Source organism: Ornithodoros turicata, chromosome 1 (genome assembly GCF_037126465.1).
Source record: "Ornithodoros turicata isolate Travis chromosome 1, ASM3712646v1, whole genome shotgun sequence".
In the NCBI taxonomy this organism is placed as follows: domain Eukaryota; kingdom Metazoa; phylum Arthropoda; class Arachnida; order Ixodida; family Argasidae; genus Ornithodoros; species Ornithodoros turicata.
Genome location: NC_088201.1, coordinates 199,661,984 through 199,677,973, shown reverse-complemented (window position 1 = coordinate 199,677,973; position 15,990 = coordinate 199,661,984). Strand labels below are relative to the sequence as shown.

The 15,990-nt window shown below is 44.7% G+C and overlaps 1 protein-coding gene across 3 annotated transcripts in view; it reads left to right on the top strand.

Moving 5' to 3' along the window:
* Positions 1-15,990, top strand: part of LOC135378940 (caspase-7-like) — a 314,482-nt gene that overhangs the window by 100,280 nt on the left and 198,212 nt on the right. For all 3 annotated transcript variants that reach the window (XM_064612122.1, XM_064612123.1, XM_064612125.1), the window contains exons 5-6: positions 12,298-12,439; positions 12,532-12,722. In XM_064612122.1, the coding sequence (XP_064468192.1) occupies positions 12,298-12,439; positions 12,532-12,722 (333 nt within the window). The remainder of the gene's footprint in view (positions 1-12,297; positions 12,440-12,531; positions 12,723-15,990) is intronic.

Sequence of the window (15,990 nt, the reverse complement as noted above, 5' to 3'; positions counted from 1 at the left end):
ACGTGCAGCCAAAGAGCTCCGGCTATTTTTTTCCTATTATACTTCACTGGCTTTGCACTGGGCTTTCAGTGAGTGAGTTATCTCACCCTGACGGGAGGAATCACGTGTTACGTGACCTTCTGACGCCATCCACTCAAACATTGCCTGCCGCCGTACTGCTGATGAGGTCCAAGAAGGCCGAAACAGCTGTCCAGTACTGGCATGGCGATGTTTGAGTTACAGACATATGCTATACGTGCAGCCAAAGAGCTCCGGCTATTTTTTTCCTATTATATATATATATATATATATATATAGATAGATAGATAGATAGGTGAGAAAAGACACCAGAGACTGAAGTAGGGAGTGGGGGAAAGTTATTTATTAAACTGGCATTTAAACTAAGGGTCTGGTGAAGTCTACGTTTCGGCGGAAGCTCCGCCTTCTTCGGGACTGAGACGAAAATCTATGTACAAGGTCTTCTAAAAGGTTACAAAGGTGTCGTCACAGCCGGTACAATTCCACTGCGAGGCAGTCGTCAGTGAGTCATGTTCTGGAAGATTCCGGAAGGTTCCTGGGTCATCGGCCGGGGAGATTACGTGTCAGAGCCTTGGAGTTCCAGAAAGGTCTGGGGTCGCGCTCGTTGAAAACCTGTTGTCCGGGGTGTTCTTAGCGTCATTGTGTCCAGCTGTATAGAAAAGAAGAAAAGAGGCAGCAGACACTCCGAGGACACACAGAAAAAAAGTTATCCGGATATGCTTCTTACAGTTGATAGCACTCCTTTATCCTCATTTATTAAAGATTGGAATTTGTAGATCAAGTACGATTCGCGTTGCTCTCTGCAGCGATCGGATGTGAAATTTGACTCTACAATAAAAAGTGCGACGTTATTAATGGAATGACCGGGTCGACTAAAATGGCGGGAAACCGGGAGGCTACCATTTTTCGAAACATCTGATCGGTGGTTATTGAATCGAATCCTAAATGAATTTTGACTTTGACCTACATATTGCGCGGAGCATGTTGTACATTGAATGATATAAATAATGTTACTGGAGTTACAGTCAAAGTCGCCATTGATTTTAAGGGAGAAGTCGGAGTTTGTACTCTTGACCGCTGCCGTGCTTTGCATTGATTTGCATATTTGACATCTTTTACCATTGCATGGATGGCATCCCGCCGTAGGTGTTAATGGTTTGGGAACTTTGGAGTTGACTAGTCTATCTTAAAGGTTGCGGGCACGTCTGTAGGTAACTCGTGGCTCCTCGGCAAATATTTGTCGTGTCCGTTCAGATTGCAGAAGGATGCTATGGTGGCGGTGGAGGCTACTGTTAATATTACCCGCGCCTGCACCAAAGGTAAGAACAACGTTTACACGGTCGCCCTTGGGTTCGTCGTTGCGTTTACCGAATAAGTTCATCCGGTCTGTTTGTCGTGCTTTGGACAGGGCGTCTTTTAGTAGACTGGGTGGAAAATTACGATTAACGAAGGTCTGCTCTAAGTCCGCGAGGTTTTTGTTTAGAACATCGTCGTCCGAGCAGATCCTCCTGTATCGGAGTCCCTGGCTATAAAGAATGGCGAGTTTAGTATGGCGCGGGTGGCAACTGTTAAAGGAAAGGTACTGCTGAGCATCGGTTGGCTTTCGGTACAGGTCAGTGGAAAAACCCTTTTCGGTTAAGGTTACTTTTACATCTAGGAAATTAACAGTCGTTGCCGAGAAGGAGTGGGTGAACTTCATGGCGGGGTGTACCAGGTTGAAATCGCGAATGAATCCTGTGAGATCTTCTTCGGAGTGTGGCCAAACCATGAACATGTCGTCCAGGAAGCGTTTGTATAGACTAGGTTTTTTGTCGCGCACGGCTAGAAATTTTTCCTCTAGTGCACCCATGAAAATATTCGCGTACGTTGGTGCCATCTTAGTTCCCACAGCTGTGCCATTTATTTGTAGGTAGTGGCGGCCGTCAAATTCAAAGTTATTATTTTTGAGGATCAAGTTGAGTAGAGTTGGTAATACAGATGGGTCAACCGCGCGATCGGAGTACTTCAGATACGCCGCCTCCGCTGCTAGCACGCCATCCTCATGTGGGATGTTAGTGTAAAGGGAGGTAACGTCTAGCGTTACAAGCAAGCTTGCATTGGGTGGTTCACATTTCCTAAGTATTTAGAGGAAATCATTGGTGTCCTTAATATATGAGGGTAATCGGGGAGGTATATCTTTAAGGAGGTGGTCAACGAAGCTAGAAATTTTCTCAGTGGCGGTGCCGATTGAGGAAACTATAGGTCGCCCTGGGTTTCCTGGTTTATGGATTTTCGATAGCATGTAGAACCTGCCTGGTTTAGGGTTGTGGGGGGCTAGAAATTCAAATAGGCAGGAGTCGATTATTTCACGCGCTTTTAGGGATTTTAGGGTTTTGGTGATTTCGGCAGCTATCTTATTTGTTGGATCACTGTCAAGAGGCTCATAGAACGTGTTACAGCCCAGTTGTCGGAAGCCCTCGTTAAGGTAGTCCTGTTTGTTCATCACTACGATTGCCCCTCCCTTGTATGTCCTTTTGATAATGATATCGCCACAGTTCTGTAAGTCGGAGAGGCTGCGCTGCTCAGCTGCTGTTTGCTGTTAATTTGGTTTAGTTTTGCGGTTAGATGGATTGTTGTATGCGTCAAGTACATCCCTTTGAACAGCCTTGATGTACATATCCAGGGCTTTGTCGCGGTTGGCATCGGGTGTGAAATCAGAAGTTGGTTTAAAGGGATTCGGATTGGAGTTAGGTTTGTCGAAAAAATATTCTTTTAGGCGCATACGTCTTGCGAAATTGTCCAAATCAAGATGGAGTTGATATTCATTTAGTTGAGCGTTGTTGGGGCAGAATGACAGACCCCGATTCAGAAGTGAGAATTCTGAGTCGGTGAGGGTGCGAGATGACAAGTTCACAACGTTTTGTGATACAGTTACACGTTGTTGGACGGAAGAGGCCGCACCATCCAATTCACCATCATGGTCACGTGGAAGTTGGGGCAGTAATAATTGAGTAGAGGTGACCGGTTGTTTATTTACCGAGCTCCTTTCTGGGGGCGTTTCATTATTATCAGCTGAAATAGGTGAGCATACTCCGTCCCTGGCAAGCTTTTTGCGTTTAGTTCCCGATACGAGCTGTTCACGGGACCTGCAAAATTTTGGCAATTCTTCTTGATGGGCGTCGGATAATGTGGTCGTATCGTGGATGATTTTCGCTTCCCGAGAAAGTTTGTTAATAGAGTCATCGCAATGAGAGATTAGTAGCGCAGCAGAGGCATTTTGAACGATGTTATTCCACTGACGGGAAAGTCTATCATCGAGAGGGAATGTCGGGTTCACTTTAATGGTCAACCCTCTAGGAGTTTTTTCTTGCTCTTTGTAAAGTTTGAGTGCGGCGGGGTGAGAATTGTAGCGTATTTTCTTATCGCATACTTGACGGAGCTTCAGTCTCGGGAGATATGTCGCTATTTCGTTGGGAAAATTTACGCTCACCGGCGGTTAGTCAGTCGTGCTTCGATGTGGTGCTGCGGCCTCCCCGTCGCTGCCGTTGTTGAAGGAGGGAGTCTGCTTCCTGTGGTGTAGGCCACACCGGATCCGGCACTCCAGGGTTGTCCTGTCGTCGTCGTGGTAGTCGTCGGAGGAGCCGTGGGACGAGGTCCTGAAGATGAACTCTGATCTGTCATGAGGCAAAATGAGGATGAAACGCTGGTCTGGAAGATGGAAACGCTGATCTGTCAAAATGAGGCAAGACTCGCGTTGTTCCCTTCTTCTATCGGAGCTAAAGTTTGATTGAAGAATAAAAAGGTCAACGTCATTTATTGAATGGCCAGGCTGGTTGAAATGTCGAGAACCAGGAAGATTTGGCTTTTTATTTTTCCTGGGCCCCAGCCAGAAATTATTCCGTAGCAGACGGCAAGAAGAGACGCACTTCATTGCAAAGTCGATATTCCGAATCTGTGCAAATGCTCAACATAATACGCAGGTTTTGCCCCGTGAGCATTTTTTTTCTCGCTTTTTCGCCACTCGAATGTTCGGTGGGATGAGCAGAAAACGCGAACAATATCGCAATTTGTGATAACGTGGATGTGCAAGTGAATACATTCCTATACGACATTCTGGGTATAGTTGTGTAAAAATCCCGATCCCGTCCCGGGATCCCGTGATCCACATATCAACATCCCGAAATCCAGGGATTGTAAAAAGGGCACGGGATTCAGAACCCTAGCTGGTGCTGCGCCTGCCAGTCTCACGCCCAAGGTCTCTTGTCGCGTCTGAGGGCTGAAGCATGACGTTTCTCCTCGTCAGGCGTTGGGATAACACGCTATAATGAACAGTTGTGTGTGTGTGTGTGTGTGTGTAAATCGTTTGATACACTTGCGCTGGCAGGTATGACACGCGAGCTGTACTTTTTTCGTCGAACGTGATCGTCTTCTGCTCGACGGCCGTTCACAACAAGGGACGTAAGGACCACCTCCTCCGCTATGAGTTTTTTCCTGGCGAGTTACGTGGGCCTCTAGCAATTCACCGCAATTCACCGCGCGTGTATTGGTTGGATCGCCGTCCAGATGGAAACTGTCTGGTGTTTGCAAGGCGTTGCAATTATATTAGCTTGTTGGCATCTGACAACAAATCAAAGTGCGTTGTGAAGTGCGACTGTGAGCTGTTCCCCTTCGTTGATCGATTTGTTTGCACGAATTATCCATGTAAAAGACTGGTTGGTGTAATGTTTTGCTTTTACCTTGTTTTAACTCGTGACCTTCATTACGATTACTATTATTAGTCAAAGCAGCTTCGCGCCTTGAGTGATTCTGATTTACTCTGCATTTCGTGGTTTACAGACGTGACGGGCTGGCCATATTTTCTTCTGTCAACCCTACTGAAAAGAATTCCTGAGGTTACCTCAGAGTCTGAGGTCTTCAGGTATTATGGGACATTTGAGGTCTTGTGGTTGCCTCAGAGCTTGAGGTTCTGAGGTTACCTCAGAGCTTGAGGTCCTGGGGTTACCTCAGAGCTTGGGGTTCTGGGGTTACCTCAGAGTTTGGGTCCCTGCGGTTACCTCAGGGACCCAGAACGACTTCGTGTTCAAATACTTTTTATTGGTATTGAGGTCATCAGGTTCTAAATATTTTTCAGACAATTTAGCTTGTCGTTCAGTGTCGCGACTCTCTTCATTTTCTTTCTGGTTTCTTCGCCTTCTTCAAAGTAATTTGCTCCACGCAGTGACAAAACTATAAAAGTTCATTACGGTAAATTGCCGTACTCAAAACGCAGACGCTTGCAACAACAGGCATACCTAGAGTCTCCAAATAAGATTAGAAGCTCTATGCATACCAATAATATGCGTATACGTTTTCAACAAGAAAATGTAAAGGTGGTATAAACAGTCTGGTGAGCACGTCCCTCAGGCACGGTGTCGAATAGAAAGCAACGGAAGGACAGAACTTTGGTGCCGATAATACACCGTTCAGGATATGTAAACACTAACATTATTCCGCGTTTGTTCTGGTCCGGCTCACACCTTGATGGTTTTCCTATCCGCTTTCGTTCGCTGCAGACCTTGGCGATATCCTCAGTGCCTATCACGCGACATGCAATCGATCTGAAATGCATCGTAGGGAATCTGCAAATACGGTATCACAAATACTAGAAATTTAAGAAAAAAGTTACATCAACCTCTAAAGTGTGACTTTCCATTTGCGAGATATTCAAGCATAATTTTCCTTTGAAACAACACACACGCACGCACACACGCACATACAGCAAAAACTATATAAAAGAAAATTTCCTTCACGTACCTTCCAGAAAGAAGCTTCCACGGGTTTCCTCGCCTTCCTTCCGGCAAATAGCGTGCACTGGATATTCCGTGTTCCGATTGAAAATATCTGCGGTCGTTGCCTTCAGAAAAAATTAATCACGTCGTCCACGGAAGTAACAACTCGAATGTCATCAAGAAACTCACGTATACACACGTCATCATGGCACCTTATTAATAAGCGGCACACAGGATGAAGCAAATACACAAGCATGCCATGGAAGCTGGCGCGTAACTGCTCAAAGCAGAGGCAGGCGATTCCGAGAACTCGTTACAAAAGCGGAAACTTAGTGTACCGCCCCCGAGAAAAAAAAAAGAAGAAAAAGAAAAAAAGGAAAAGAGGGAGAAATAGGGATGCGTGGCTGGAGCGAAGCCACTGAGTGGAGCTGTAAAAATAACACCGACGTATATTTCCCGCGTTGTTGTTTTATTTCTTTTTTTTTTTTCAGAACCAAACGAAACGAAATATTCCATCTTTTGTAGATTCTTTGCACAACATTTCATTGTGGCGTACGCCAACCGGTGTGAAGCTCATAGAAGCAGAAAGTATCGCAACAACTCCTGTTTGCAATTGTATCTATCCATTATAGCCCCTAATAGATATACACGTGACAATCTACCGTTTACCCTATATTACCCTCATTGTGTTTTCAGATGACTGGTCATGTAAAGATGTGTAGTGTATTATTCACATGAGTAATGTTATTTCTCTTTGCATATCACCAAAACCCCCGAGACTAGGGAGCTACGCAAACAGACGCACGCGGACAGTGTCCGGCTGTTTTCGTAGTTCCCTTGCCTCAGGTTTTAGTAATATGAATTATAATCTCCAGCTCGCTTACTCTTTAGCAATTCTTTCATTGTGATTTTTGTGTAACGCTCGTTGTCGGCTCTTTCCGCTAGCAGAGCTTTAATTTATAACCGAATATATTTGACTTTATGCCTTCCTGATGGTTTATGTGGATGACACTTACGAAATTTCACGTTTTGGCGTTAGGGTTTGGTGTATGCTTAATTCACGTTGCCTACTTAATGAAGGTAACATATTTAAATTACAAGTCATGAAACTAAATTCTACTCCAAAACACCTTGCGAACCTCTCCAACAAAAAGGCCCCTTGAGAAATTCCCACAGAAATTCCCTAGGCTGTAAGGCGTACCAAGGTGTGAGGCCCTATGTTGAATATCGATTCGCCGAGGTAACCGCAGGAGAGCTACGGCCTGGTCTGAGGTCTTGCGACGGAACCTTAAAAGAACCACAGCAAGGTCTGCGGTTCTGAGGTAGAACCTCAGAATTTCTTGAGGTTACCTCAAAAGAGCGAAAGCGATGTCTGAGGTCCTGAGGCAGAACCTCAGAATTTGTTGAGGTAACCTCAGAACAACCACAAGCAGTTCTGAGGTAACCTCAGACAACCTCAAGATATCCTGAGTTAACCTCAGGATTTCTGGGGTAACGTCAAGACGTTTTTCCAATAGGGAAATGACTTATTGTTTGCCTAGGAATATGTTTCACGCGAGAATTTGTGTTCTATGAGGTATGAGGTATTCAGTGTGAGCACGTCGTAAATGTGAGCAGTTAGCATTAACAGAAACCATGCTTACGGAGACTAAACTGCAGTGTATTCTGTAGGAGTATTCTGAACATCATATTTATTTATGATAACTGTTGTTTAACACATTTATTGCTCAACCAGGTTTCCAATACTATGTAATACATCCATAGTTAACCTTCATGCTGAGGTACGATCAACTAACGACATCAGCTCGACTGCTTCATTGCCACATTATACGATGGTGTTACATAGAGTCACTAAATAAGCTAAGCGTAGCTTATTTAGTGACTCTAGTGTTACATCAGCTTGAAGTGACCTGTTGAGGTACCTGGAAAGAGGCGAAAGCCCAGTGGTCACGTTACATGACCAATATATTGGATTTTTTAAAAAAAGAAAGAGTAGTAATTGGTACTAGTTCAAATAAACTGCTTTTTGGTCTTCTGCAAGAAATCTGCCTTCTTCGTAAATCAACTTATCCAACTTGCAACCTGGACTGAGACGACTCCCTGTACAGGTTGCAAGGTGCACCGAGGATCTGCGCCTATTTGAATATGTGTCAAGGACGAAGGCACCAAGCTCAAACGGCTGAAATGTCACCATTTAGCTAAAATGGTACGTTTACTAGAATACACAAGAGCTGATAACTGAAACATCTACACATACACATTATATGACATGCGGAATTTTTATGCATATGAGAGCACAAGATGTATTCTATTTTACACTGTCACACAGCCCATCTAACAACTCTTTTGGCGCCAAAGTTATCAGCAAGTAGGGGCTGAAATAGCTGCACAGGCTTCACAGGAAGCCAGTGCAAGCTGAAGTGGTTGAACACCGCACTGCACCACTGATATAGTAATGGTTGGTAAGGTTATTTTTGATAATGTAAAATAAGGAACCGAGTTTTAGCAAGAACAAAATCTCCTGACGACATCGTGCATCAAAGTAGGTTTCTTTATTTTAGAGGATAACTGCAGACTACTTGCTGGAGTTGTTCTGCCATGTTACCCCCGTGAAAGACTTTAGCTGCCGTACACTTGGGCCGCCCTTGACTGAGAGAAGAATAACACAGTATGCAACTCCAATTCAGGTGAATGCAAATGGATGTAACCCACCTGCGTAATGATTATAAGATAAGGAACAAATGTCAGCACCTCTTAAAAGCGACCTAGTTTATTCAGGTGTAAACAAGAAAATGTCCCACTCAATATCGTATATGTGCACATGATAAGGTAAACTGAAATGAAATTTAAAAAAAAACTTGTGAATAATATACAGAGCCCGAATGATAGCCAAAAACAATGCCGCAAAGAGGAATCTGCAAGGATGCTGTATAGCATTTGTCTGTTCTGAATAGTAGGTTGCAGTGATCACACTGTCTCACCTCAGGGGTTTCAGGCTCCGCCCAGGAAATTACCCGTAAATACGAAAGCAGATGATTGAAGACAAAAGAACGGATACATATGTTCAATATATTACATCATTACATTACATAAATTTTCTATTATAGTATGCTTGGTATGATCATGTATGCGAAGTCTATTTTTATCAACAGCGCATGACCTGAGTTTAGCGACTAGGTTGGGTAACTCTCTGTCTTTTACTCTCTCGCTCTTCCTCTTATGTTCCGTAACCGGCCGTAAGGTTCCAAGTCGTGCAGATGAGAATTAACCCATTTACGGAATCATGAAATATATGATAGCATTTGGACCAAACGATCCTTGTTAGCCGCAATAACGAAAAGTACTCACACTTTTGCGCCGTTTAGGTGGATGTTCTTTCTCGAGTGTAGACAGGTATTGTGATGGCACTCCACCTTGTTCTAAACACTGAGCTCGGTATCCAGTACGTTCAAGAGATTCTGCGTCCCCTTCATAATCGCAATCATAGAAATGCATCATTCACATGCATAAGTGCAATCATCAATGCATAAATCATAGATGGCACCGCACCGTCTTTCAATTCCGGAGGTCCAATTGCTTTGTGCCATCAAAAGATGTCCGTCTCGTCACTGGGAAGCATATGACAATAAATGCCCAGCGAATATTGGTGTGAATCAGGGCAACCAACCATCCAACATCGTCTCGGCATGTCGGCGAAAACCACAGTATCCGGCTGCGATAGACTGCGACCATCGCGCGGTAGCAGGCGTCATTGAGATTTCAACTCCTGATCCTCCTGATGAAAGTATATGCGGGATCCCACGGCGCATGGTCCTGGCGGGAGCACGACACGTCACTATGACGTGTTTCGGACCCGGCCGTCGTTCCGTCAAGTTGCTCGCTGCTCAAGTTGCTCGCTGTGTCTTCCCGCGGCAGCTTGCCACGGCGCGGCGGCAGCTGTACTCCCTTACTCACTCGGTTTAAATTCTCTCCCGAGAAAATTCCTCGCATGACGATTGTAAAATTTTGGTTCTAGACTCAGAAAATTGGAGATTTGAAGATCTGGAGAACTCAGACCTGGAAATCTGGTTTTATTCGAAATTGTTCATTAATTCCTTTTTTAGCGGGCAGCTTTCTTCTGGTCGTCGTGGGCCATCGGGTCACAGAATAAATGAGTGCGGGCACATGCGGACCACTTGCCTTTTGTGTAAGATCCTTGGCCTGGAGAGACAAATGCTGCTGCAGCAACAACTGTAGCAACAGAGTAACTCCAAACGTCTAGGACTACAGAGTTACAAGAATCGCAATCACTGGGCACCAGATAGCCTTCCAGTAACTCCGATGACGACAGCGTTTCGCTTGTTGGATTGCCTTAGGTGACTGCTCAGGGTGATTCTGATAAGACCGACTGTACTGGGGACAACAGCAGAATTCCAACCAGTACCACATTTATTAACTCGGTAGTAAATGAACCTCACCATGGGGCGACGGCTGAAGACAACGCGACTTGATTACGAAGAAGCAAAAGGACGATCAGGCTCATGCAGAGTTTTTCCATAGCTTGAACTTCTGACTCTGATTAGAACTTGGGATGGGATGAGTGTCATGACCTGTGTTTCAGTATAACAGTAGTCTTGTAGCGCCGTGGAATTGCGTAATGGCCGTTAATTCCTCTTGGAATAAAGGCAGAACTGGCGTGTTTCTTCATCATTCTTCGCTCTCGAACGAAGGCAGCGGCCATGTCCACATAAATCTATCGAACTGCATGCTCAGCAGTGCATGTAACACTGCTGCCATAGTGCTGTTATTCGTGCTACTCACCGTATTTGTGCACTGATGTCCAACATATAAAATTTTTCAAAACTATCAATGTATTTTCCTTGAGCACAGGTTGTTCTCCGTCATGCACTCCTTTGTTCTTTGTTTATCACATCACGAATCGATCCGCATGTGCTTGAATTCCTCTTATCTGTGACATGTAAAAAAAAGAAATACAGTAATGCACCTTGCGCTGTACGCCACCGATAATTTCAACTTGTGTTTCAAAGCTTTGTTCATGGCAATTTTTTGTGTGGCGTGATCCCTTCTTGACTTCAGCAGCAACTTAGTGAACGTATTAGAAGGGGCGCCATATTCGCCCTCTGCTTACGCCGTTTTTATTGTGTGTATGAAAACAGCTGTTAGCTGAATAAACGAGGATCGCCAATTGTTTAGATGAATACATGCGGTACCTACCCAGCAGGTAACGACTACAAGTACCAGGGTCAGACCGTGTCCATTAAAAAAATATACAGGGTGTCCACACTAAGTGTGAACAGATTTTTTTAAAAATATATCAATCACTTTTTCCGAGATGAAATCAATTGCAATATAGCATATGCTGAAGGGCACTCCCTAGGGGGGCATTAACAGGCTCCTAAGGCAATGTCTTAATTAACTTTCAATAATTAACTTTTTAATTATAAAAGCTACGAAGTTGCTCCAATGAGAACATCTGATCTCTTCGGTCGTCAGATACCAAAACCGTTTTCAGAACAAAAATCCGTTCGGTAGATCGTCCGCGAAAAATTCATGAAGGAACACCATTTTTTTCTTTATTTGGTTTATTGCGCATCTTCGAAGAAGCGGCTTTCCTCTACCCCCAGTGTGAGAGAGTGAAAGAGCACAGTGCCGCCTCATGCATCGAAGATTAGCTTTAACTTGCGGAAACAAAATACAAACACAAATCTATCGGGTGACTCTATCGCGACTGCCCTTATCTTGGGCTGCATTTTCTGTTTTCTTTTAATCTTTTTCCAGGACGCAAGAGGCGATAGTGTGCTCTTTCATCCTCTCGTATTGGGGGCGAAGGAAAGTCGCGTCTCTAGAGATGCGCAATGAATAAAATAAAGAAAAAATAGCGTTCCTTCACGAATTTTTTGCGAACGATCTAAACAACGGATTTTTGTTCTGAAAACGGCTTTGGTATCTGGTGACCGAAGATGTCATTGGAGCAACTTCGTAGCTTTTATAATTAAAAAGTTAATTATTGAAAGTTAATTAAGACATTGCCTTAGGAGTCTGTTAATGCCCCCCTAGGGAGTGCCCTTCAGCATATGTTATATTGCAATTGATTTCATCTCGGAAAAAGTGATTGATATATTTTTAAAAAAATCTGTTCACACTTAGCGTGGACACCCTGTATATGTATCGCATTAAGGGGTCAGTGCAAATATTTCTCTTCGCTGCATGAAAGATGCCATAAAAACACCAACGGAAAAGGAACGAGATTGATCATTTGCGTCGTTTGTGAATTTTGTGAGAAAGAAAGCGCAATTCATGCTTTCGATGGGATATTTTTGCACTTGAGTTCCGCTTGAATGAAACGTTGACGGCGTCTGAGGTAAGAGGTGTGCAATGCAAATACTGTCAGTAGCTTGCTAATATGGCGGTAACAACTAACGTATTTGCGGGTAGGTCTTCTAAGAATGAGACATAGCAGATTCGCCTTATCCCAGTACATCACTTGTGGCAGCACTCGTCCACAACATCTCAGGCTGCTGTTTATTTGCAGAAGAGTCCTGACACGCAAGAACAATCGGGAGCTGAAGCAGACGCCAAGACCATAGAAAGTGTATTTGGTGGCGTCATTGGCTTTGACGTTAAAGTTTACCACGCTTCCACACCAGCAGATATCCGCGAAAAGCTCAAAACGTGTAAGACATGTTTTTTACTTCTAGCATCCCAAACCAACGTTTCCCTTTTAGGAACCCCAAAGAATAATCTCGTTTTCTTTGTTTCTGAACAGGTAAAGACGATATTGAGAAGGATTCGTCGAGAGCATCAGATTGCTTCGCCTGCTTTGTCCTGGGTCACGGCAAGGAAGATATCACGTTCCCTTTCGGCGGCGAACTGATTGACCTGGAATACATCTACGAACAGTTCAGTAACAAAGTCTGCACGAAGCTTCTTGGGAAACCCAAATTGTTCTTCTTACACGTAAGCTTTTCTATCGTAGCCTCCGGTAATGCGACAAGCATGCCGAGCAAATGTGTATTTATACCATAGAATAAAAGGCGGCTATATTTATTAGAACAAGAAAAAAAAAGGGGGGAAAGGTAAGCCAAACGCGACGTCTTCTTGCCATTCCGAAGTAAATAAATAAAAGAAAACTAAAATAGAAAGAAAAGAATTAGGAAATAAAGGATAAGCTAACAAACGATGAAGGGTGAGTGATGTAAATTAAATAAAATATTGCCTTTAAAAAGATGGCTATCAAACGATGATAGAAGGGTGAGATTGATTAAAGAAAAGATGACTTAAAAAAGATGAACTTCTTGCGTTGAGGGTGAGGGTGGGACACTGAAGAATGAGAGCTGTCCAGCTCGGGAACATCAAAACTGTTGTCACAGAGCGCTGTGTGGGGTGTCGTACTGGGCCGAGCAGAGTGGCCAGAAAAAAGCCTGTGCATCGCAGTTCGAGTAGGCGTCGTCTGAGCGTGACTCGAGGGGTGTCGAATCTCTCATTGTCGACGGGACTTGGAATATCAGCTTCAACCGTGCTAGTGGAGCATTTGTGCGAGTGACTCGTTTTATAGAAAAGCAGAGGTGTCCTGGAGACGAAGTCGTAGTCGTTGTAGAATGGACGCTAACGCGAGCAGTGGTGTGTAGCAACGAAACCCATCGACCGATCGATGGACCGGAGATGATCGTTCAATCGGACAGCGTTTTCTTGAAACTGCCGGGTGCCGCTGTGGCGGATTCGGCGTATCTGTAATCGACAGGCAGAGGCTGAAAGTGGTAGTCAACAGTTACGGAAGTTGACATCCCCATGTGCCCGACGTGCTAAGGTGTCTATGCGAGCATATCCGTGCAGGCAGGTGTGACTAGGTACCCACTGGGAGCACAGGTCATGACGCTAGAATAGAAGTCGGTTGTTGATGACTATCATTGTGTCCAGGCAGCCGATTGTTCTGGCACAATAACTTGCCCGAATTTCTAGGGCTGCCTTACTGTCCCCGTTCAGATTTCACGCGCTGGGCGCTGATCCCACTATGCGTTTCAACGCGGTCTGTTTCGCGGAGAGCTTGGACTTGTTTCATAGGGGAGTTTCTGTGCCACTTCAAGGTCTTCATGTGCGATATAAAAGGCTGCTGTTGATCCGCCTTGAGGCACTGATACATCGATGTACACAGGGAGTCGTTGAGAGTAAGCTGAGCTGACGTGTTCCAGGGTAAGTTGATGAGCAACAACGGGAGGAACAGAGTTTTCCTTCAGAAGACGAGGAATGTGGGCACATACAGGGAACCTACGAAGAGCCCACATTGTTGGGGCATAGGAACGTACTGATTGTGGGGAGGCACATTTTCAGGCTGTCAACAGCAGATGGGTCAAAGTCGCCATATTCCCATGCATTTCAGCTTATTCCCCGCGTCAAACGTCGGAGGCTGCCCTTTTGTGGAACTCTGTTGCCAGCATGAAGAAATCGGCCCCGCGAAGCAAGAGCAATCTGGGTACACAGTTCGCAAAACGGGCTATTTCCCGAAAATAGCGAATGTTATCCAAGCCAAGCACGTTTGAAGTGATGGCTGTGATGGCTGTAGTGAAAGCAAATGTGTTGTGTGCTTCTCTGTCTAGTCTCGGGACTTCACGGAATTATGAATGGCTGTAGTGCTCGGACGTCCCATCGGTTTCACCTTGCCAGCTCGAAACAATAATCCTTTTCGCAGTAGCAACGTAGCGAGGTCGCGAAGGCACGGTGATGTGCTACTGTTCTCACAAGTCGTTCTGTTCTGCACAATCAGAGACAGATCGTGCATTTAACTTTAGCCCGAAAATTGCTGCAGGAACTGCACAGTGCTCTTCGTGGCAGTGCCGATTACGTGCACGTCCATGCGTTACGTGCCCCGTATCGCGCTGTGGGCCAAAGTGTGGTGAACCCCTTCGTTCACCAGCAACATTTTGTGCCACCAGTCCGCCATGGATGAAATGTAATCCTAAAAATACGATCTGTTTCTTGAGTTTTAGAGAAAAAAGATTGCGGCAACTAACGTATGACCCCATAAAGCTCTCTCTGCACTCGGTTGCAACAGTTGCAACGAATGCCGGCTAAGTTATACTAGTCTGTTTTGAGACTCTCTTCCCCCTGAACGTGAGACATGTGTAAGTATCAGCCTGCAATGACATGATTACAATAATGTCTGGCACAGGCACTCTGAGGAATCAACGATGAAAGATGAAAGTCACCCAAAAGGTTAGCCAGCTGTAGGGATCGAACCCACATCTTCTGGATTTCCGGTCCAGGGCTCTACCAATTGAGCTAAGCTAACGCGCCTCTCCAGCGACTTTCGGGGTGCGTCATCTGAAGGGACGACAAACCAGCTACTCACTCTCACTCACCCTCCTATTACTGTTACATTTTTTGCTCACTCATACACACATTCATACGACGGAAATCGACGCAAGCGGCACCTGTTGAACAAAAATCTGTCCCTTCTATGTTGTTCCAGCCTCAGAACATCAGTTTCTCTCTTGTTTCTCTCTCACTCTGAGAAAGTCAGAATGGTATCAATTTATTCCCTGCTTATCTTGTACGATCTGGAACTTGTAGAATTTTGTTACATGTAAGAAACTGGCCAGAAGGCGGGCTCTTCAGCAGGTACGGAGCAATTGGAACCAGAATTAGCAATTACCCCAACCTAGTGAAGTCCCCACCTTCTAGCCTGCAGTTGCCACGACACAGGGGTACACTCCTTGAGACCACTGTCTGAACAGTCTAGGTTTCTTAATAGGTAAACTTTTTCATAACAGCACTTACAATGCAAGGAGTATTTGGCATGTGTATCATAACAACGCATTGTGCTGTTTGTGCACGAGAAATTACACATTGGCCGCACAATTGCCACAAAATTTGGTTCCCAAATACACAACCATCGTATTTAATAATCAAATAATATAGCTCACCTGTCGGTAGATGAAAGAATATGTACAGAGGATAATATATACGGTGGATATAATGGATATCATATAGGCTCCTAATTTCCAAACAACATCTGAGCATTATAATTCTGTCACTGACTAGTATGATGCCTCCATTGGTACGTGCTACACGTCACCTGCATCACAAGGTTATCAAAAAGGGTACAGTGAGCAGTACCTGACAAGACATGGGTTTCGACAGAATAGACATGCACCGACCCACACAAAAAAGCAAAGGGCCGACTAATGCAGTGTCGCTCATGGCCAGTTGTTTTGCAACATAATGCTAC